General features: G+C 38.7%; 1 protein-coding gene across 1 annotated transcript; it reads right to left on the bottom strand.

Annotated features, from left to right (window-relative positions):
• Positions 1 to 5489: 5489 nt before the first annotated feature.
• LOC139854474 (uncharacterized) lies at positions 5490 to 6179 on the bottom strand. The gene has a single exon (XM_071843777.1). The coding sequence runs from the start codon at positions 6177 to 6179 to the stop codon at positions 5490 to 5492; it is 690 nt and encodes a 229-aa protein (XP_071699878.1).
• Between the last annotated feature and the right edge of the window lie 981 nt (positions 6180 to 7160).

Genomic DNA, 7160 nt, shown 5'->3' with positions numbered 1-7160 from the left:
AAATACATACATCGTAGAAAGATATAATTATAACTCATAGCACATAATTCATAAAATTATGACCAACTCCAGATCACAACTAGACTCAAAATTGATTCCAAAAAGTCCGGCCAAAGCCTCATATGATATCTAAAAGTCGAATATCAGAAGAGGGCTATTTTTGGTTTACTAAATCAGTTTCAGCACGCACGTCAGTTTTGAAACAATTCTCAAAAAATATAGAAATAGATTTTGATGAACGGCCAATTGGATTCATCTCAAAACATCCCAACATTTTAGTGATAAAATAATCAAAGACATCTCTTTAGCCAATTCGTATAGTTTAGCAAATCTTTATAGACACATCACTTAGACGTGCATATATCTCATGGAAAATCACATTTTCGCAAGTTGTCATACAAATGAAAAACATCAAGGAACATATAAAATAACATATTCTAGAAGATCAAAGTCTCAATCAACTTCTAGTTCACTCTAGCAATTTTTGTTTAACTTTAAAATCAGTTTCCGCTCACTTAACAACACGAATCTTCGTTTTGATATAACGGAAGCATTACAAAAGAATTTGACTCAAATCTTAAGTCTAACATGCATGATTTTTTGCAAGGAATATGATAGTACACTTTTAATTAACTAAATCACAAAGCATTCAAGTCAGAAAATTCGTATTACGAGCATAACCTAGCCAAAACTTCGATTAAGCATATCTTAAGCATACGATGACGAAATCAAGCAAAATCAAAGTCCAAAATTAATAAATTTTCGATATCTATCCATCTAAACATATTAAAAGTTCAGTCCACATGTCAATTTTATCAGATCATTAATATACAAATTCGTTTTTCATGTAAACAACATCAATTGATCGATTAAACGATAAACTACAACGCAAAACACCATTAATTGAGCACTAGACTTGAATACACCATGTAATTGAACAAAAATCTGAATTATAGAAATTAGGGTTACAAGTTATACCTTAAAATATCAAATTGATTACACAATCGCGTAGAGAACGATGCAAGGAACAACTTTTAGCTTCAAGACTTGATCTAATTTTTAGTTTTTGAGTGTGTGTGGGTGTGGGTGAAGTCGACAGCCAAAGGAGGGAGGAGAGGGGATGAATATCAACTAAAAAAAATAAGAACGAGGGTTTGTGGGATTTCCTTGTTATTTAAATGTTGTGTTTAGGGCCTAATTACAAGTCCACAAGCACACTAGGAGCTCAAATCACAAAATCTAAGGGGCTTAGGGGGGTGGTCGGCCGAATGGCCCACCTAGGGGTGTCCTGGGCTCGGTTTGGCTAAAGTACTTGTATGCGCGTGGTCCATTTTGAGTGCCGTTAACCGTACTGGGTCTCCGGAACGTTAATTAGTCGTTGAAACGCAATCACCGGATTTAATTCATTAAATAAATAATAAATTAAATTAGTTTTTTTTAAATTCAATAATTATTAAAAATAATTATTTTATCGTTTAACTGAGTTCCGTAAACTGAAAAGCTTTCTAAGTGATTAACTTAATCGTAACGTTTTCTACTTATTTCGCTATCTGAAATAAAATCATAAATTAATATAACATATTAATTCAAGTAATCCAATAGGATCAAATATGCATCTAATTCCATTAAACACACAAGTCTAAGTAACCACCGTTAAATACTTAACGGACAAGTAACGATAGTAAACGTAAAAAGTTGGGTTGTTACTTTACCCACCTGTTATGAAAAATTTCGTCCCGAAATTTTAGTGCTCATCCGCCGTAGACGTCTCCTCGAGAAACAGCTGCGGATACTTCAGCCTCATCTAATCTTCACGCTCCCACGTGAATTCTAGTCCTCTACGGGCATTCCATCTAACTTTAACGATCGGAATTCTGCTTTGTTTTAGTTGTTTGACCTCACGGTCCATAATCTCAACAGGTTCTTCAACAAAATTAAGCTTAGGATCAACTCGTACTTCGTCTAAAGGAATTACCAAACTTTCATCTGATAAGCATTTCTTCAAATTAGAAACGTGAAAAGTGTCGTGAATCTCACTGAGTTCTTGCGGTAGTTTCAGTCTATACGCTACCAGTCCAATTCTTTCGGTAATCTCAAACGGTCCAATATATCTCAGACTTAACTTTTCTGTTTTACCAAAACGTACTACACCCTTCCAGGGTGATACCTTGAGCATAACTTTGTCTCCAACCTGAAATTTCAAATCTTTCCTTCTAACATCGGCATAACTCTTTTGACGATCCCGTGCTATTTTTAGTCTCTCTTGTATCTGCGCGATCTTCTTAGTCATTTCGCATACAATCTCAGGACCAGTCAACTGACTATCTCCTAACTCAGTCCAACATACGGGTGATCTGCACTTCCTTCCATACAGTGCTTCAAAAGACGCTGCCTTTATACTTGCGTGATAACTATTATTATAAGAGAACTCTACTAACGGTAGATGTCTATCCCATCCAATTCTAAAGTCAATAACACACGCTCTCAACATATCTTCTAACATTTAGATGGTTCTCTCGCTTTGACCATCCGTTTGTGGATGATATGCTGTAATCATGTCTAAACGGGTTTCCATGGCATCTTGTAAAGCTTGTCAGAATCTAGATGTAAATCTGCTGTCTCTGTCAAAAATAATGGATATCGGCACTCCATATCGGGAAACCACTTCCTTTATGTAGATCTGTGTAACTTCTCCATCTTATTCGTTTCCTTAATCGGTAGAAAATGAGCAGACTTTGTGAGACGATCAATGATAACCCAAATTGTATCATAACCTCCCACAGTCTTGGGTAACTTAGTGATAAAATCCATAGTAATATTTTCCCACTTCCATTGGGGAATCTCTGGCTGTGTCAGCAATCCTGACGGTTTCTGATGCTCCGCCTTGACTTTAGCACAAGTCAAGCACTTACCAACATAGGTAGCGATATCAGCTTTCATGTTAGGCCACTAGTACAGTGCCTTAAGATCTTGGTACATCTTGTCGGATTCAGGGTGAATATAGTACCTTGTCTTGTGTCACTCATCTAGCACTAGTTCCCTTAATCCTCCAAACTTCGGTACCCAAATTCTGTCGATGAAATATCGGGTTCCATCTTCTCTAATAACAAACTTCTTATCGATTCTTCTAAGTGACTCATTAGCAACATTCTCTTCTTTCAATGCCTCTAGTTGTGCATCGCGTATTTGAGAAGTAGGGTTCCTTCGAACAATCATATTCAATGCTCTAACTCGAATATGCTTAACCCTTTCCTTCCTACTCAAGGCATCTGCAACTACGTTAGCCTTGCCAAGATGATAGCAAATCTCACAGTCGTAGTCATTTAATAGTTCAATCCAACGTATCTGCCTCATATTAAGTTGTTTCTTATCGAAAATATGCCGCAAACTCTTGTGATCCGTGAAACCAGTAAACTTAGTACTATACAGATAGTATCTCCACATCTTCAGTGCAAAGACCAGAGCATCAAGTTCTAAATCGTGTGCAGTGTAATTCTGTTCATGTATTTTCAATTGTCCTGATCCGTATGCAATCACCTTCTTACGTTGCATCAATACGCAATCAAAACCATGTCGTGAAGCGTCACAGTAAACCACGAAATCCTCAGTTCCTTCGGGTAAAGACAAAATCGATACAGTAGTTAACTTCTCTTTTAGCAACTGGCATGCAAACTCATGTAGCTCAGTCCATTCATACTTGTTACCTTTGTGAGTAAATGCTGCTAACGATTGGGCAATAGTAGAAAATCCCTCAATGAATCTTCTATAATAACCGGCGAGACCTAAGAATTGTTGTATCTGCGTTGGCGACTTAGGAGTCTCCCACTTCTTAACCGTTTCTATCTTCGCAGGATCAACTTGGATACCATTGACACCTACGATATGACCTAAACATTGCACTTCTTGTAGCCAAAAGTCACACTTCAAAAATTTTGCGTACAGCTGCTCCCTCCTGAGCATCTCTAGTAGCAAACGAAGATGTTGCTCATGTTCTTTCTCATTCTTAGAGTATACCAGAATATCATCGATAAACACAATAACAAATTTTTCCAGATATGGCTTACACACACGGTTCATGAGATCCATGAACACTACCGGTACGTTCGTCAATCCAAACGGCATTGCTGTGAACTCATGATGCCCATAGCGTGTTCTAAACGCCGTCTTCGGTATGTTTGCCTCTTTTACTCTCATCTGATGGTAACCTGACTTCACATCAATCTTAGAGTAACATGCTAATCCTTGCAATAGATCAAATAATTCATCAATCCTAGGCAACGGATATCTATTCTTGATAGTTAACTTATTTAACTCCATGTAATCGATACAGAGTCTCATAGATACATCCTTCTTCTTCACAAACAGTACATGAGCTCCTTATGGCGAAGAACTTGGTTGAATGAATCCATTGTCTAAAAGCTCTTGCAGTGGACTAGACAACTCTTTCAATTCTGGTGGTGCAAGTCTATACGATGCACGCGCTACTGGTGCTGCTCCGGGCACTAAATCAAACTGGAACTCTACATCTATATACGGAGGTAATCAGGGTAACTCATCTGGAAAAAGATGGGAAATTCTCTAACAATTGGCACATCTTCGAGTTTCTTGCCTTCAGATTCAGTTTTTCTTATGTGAACCAGCATAGCAAGACAACCCTTTCTTATGTGTTTCCGCGCCTTTAAACAGTTAATAAAATGTAACGGGGTATTGATTCACTCTCCATACACCATTAGTGGTTCACCTTCGATAACAGGAGTACGAATCGCTTTCTGATGACAAACAATGTCGGATCTATTCTCGGCTAACCAGTCCATTCCAACCATAAGGTCGAAACTTCCTAGCTTAATCGGCATCACATCTATCTTAAACGACATTCCACCCAAAGTCAAAGTACAATCACGGTAAACCTTATCAGCACTCATTAGATTACCATTCCCTAGTTCTATAGAGTATAAGTTTTCTAATGACGATACAGGATTCTTAAGCCTATGGCAAAAATATCTAGACACAAAGCTTCTATCAGCTCCAGAATCGAAAAGTACATAAACATTTTGATTGTCGAGAAGAAACGTACTCGTGACCAGCTTAGGATCATCACGAGCTTCACTAGAGTTAATGTTGAAAGCTCTTCCTCTTGCAGGTTCAGTGTTCCTACTAGTAGTTGGGCAATACTTCCTGAAATGGCCTTCTTTTCCGTACCCATATCACACATTCGAACCAGCTTTACATTCTGCAGCCACATGTCCACTCCTTTTTCACTTATCACACTTCTTCAAACACTCTCTCGGATGATTCCTATTACATTTAGCACACAACGGGAACCTTCCCTTATAGCTAGAACTAGTATTTGGAGTTGAAGTGTTGCCCATAACAGTATCTTGCTTCTTAAAGGGCTGCTGATTTAAATTCTTCCCCGAGTTATTGTTGTTGTTCCATTTCCTCTTGTTATCATAAGTTTTAGACTCAGTTGAGGCGGGAGTCTTCCCTCGCTATTTAACTTGATCCATCAACTCCCTAGCCATCACAACAGCCTCTTGTACAGTTCTCGGCTTCGAAGTAGTCACCGCGCTCTGGATATTCTCGGTCAATCCCTTCACATACAGAGTGATCTTACGGCGTTCAGGAGTAACCATACTCGGACACATGAGAGCGAGCTCACAGAATCTCTTGTTGTATTTGGCTAGATCAGTACCTACTAGATTCAAATTTTGGCATTCCCGCTCCATCTTAACAGTTTCATTGTAGGGACAATACTCTTCGATCATCCGTTGTTTCAAATCCTCCCATGAAGTCTCAAAAGCCTGATCTATGCCTACAGAATTTGCATAAGTATAACACCATGTTAAGGCGCCATATGATAACTTACAGGATGCAAACTTCGTTCTATCCGCATCTCTACAATCGCTGATACGAAAAACAGACTCAAGCTGCTCAAACCAATGAGTTAAACCAACTGGGCCTTCGGTGCCATTAAACAAGTGTGGTTCACAGCTCAAGAAAGTCTTGTACATACACCCTACTTGGTTATTGTTCTGAGCATTAATTGTATCATGGTTCCACTGATTTGCAGTGTTTACAGTGTTGATGTTGGTTCCGTTACAGAGTTCTGCCACAACCTCAGTTATTCCTTCGGTGATCCACCGACGAACATCAGCTTGGGTAACTGGCTTTGGCGACATTATCTTTCTGGTCAAGATAACACACTCGGTTAGTGTCAATGAGATCGGTACATAGAAATATACTTGCAACGGAAAGTGATGCATAGTAGATAATATTAAATCATAAGGATTCTAGTAGTGCTAGTTATAAGTAGTAGTAATACATAGTGCTTAGTAGTAACAATAGTAAGGACAGTGTACACTAGTAGCATTAACACTAACTAGCAATAGTAGTAGCAACACTAAGCATGACAAGTTATTAGTAAATCCAACACTTAAAGTGATAAAATTTTCATTCATAAACCATGCAAAACCAAAGAAAGTAACATATCCTTCATGTCATAAGTAACACCACCAAAGTAAAACCACATCTAGCAATGTATGTGCGAGTATCAAGTAATAAGCAATAATAATAAAATAATATCATGTGACGTGGAACAAGTCCAAACATGCGATCTCTATTTCCGTTTTTGCAGCTCCTTCAGCAAATACTCGACCATCTTCTCCAAGTTCTTGACTCGTAACACGAGGTCATTAGTGTTGTTGTCATTAGTGACAGCAGCAGTGGATGTACTAGGTTTAGAAGTAGAAGTTTAAGCGTCATAGGGATGGTAGCGTTGACACATCTTTAGTGACTGACTGTCACAGCGAAAACTCTTACAAAAGGGGTTATTAAGTCAAGCAGGTCCTTTCGGTATCCAACGGTGGCCTCTCGGTCCGTAGAGGTTAACAAAGTCAGGATCAACAAAAGGTGACTGGGAACGAGTGGGTGAGTCGGGTAAATTAGGTTCAGATTTGAATTCGGGTTCCGGGTCCTCCTTCGGTTCTTCCTCTTCTGAATTTCTCTTCTTCTTTCGCTTCGGACTGCCTTTCGGGTTCGGACTCAGTTTCGTCCATAAACTCAAGTATCGTGTTTTCTCATGCCTACACGGTTTCCTCAGATTCCCTGTCGGAGTCGCTAAGAATGCTAGGATTGGAAGAAGTCATCTAGCACTAAAGAAA

Source organism: Rutidosis leptorrhynchoides, chromosome 6, assembly GCF_046630445.1.
Source record: "Rutidosis leptorrhynchoides isolate AG116_Rl617_1_P2 chromosome 6, CSIRO_AGI_Rlap_v1, whole genome shotgun sequence".
Taxonomy (NCBI): domain Eukaryota; kingdom Viridiplantae; phylum Streptophyta; class Magnoliopsida; order Asterales; family Asteraceae; genus Rutidosis; species Rutidosis leptorrhynchoides.
Note: the sequence above shows the minus strand (reverse complement) of the source record. Positions and strands in the feature narration are given on the sequence as shown.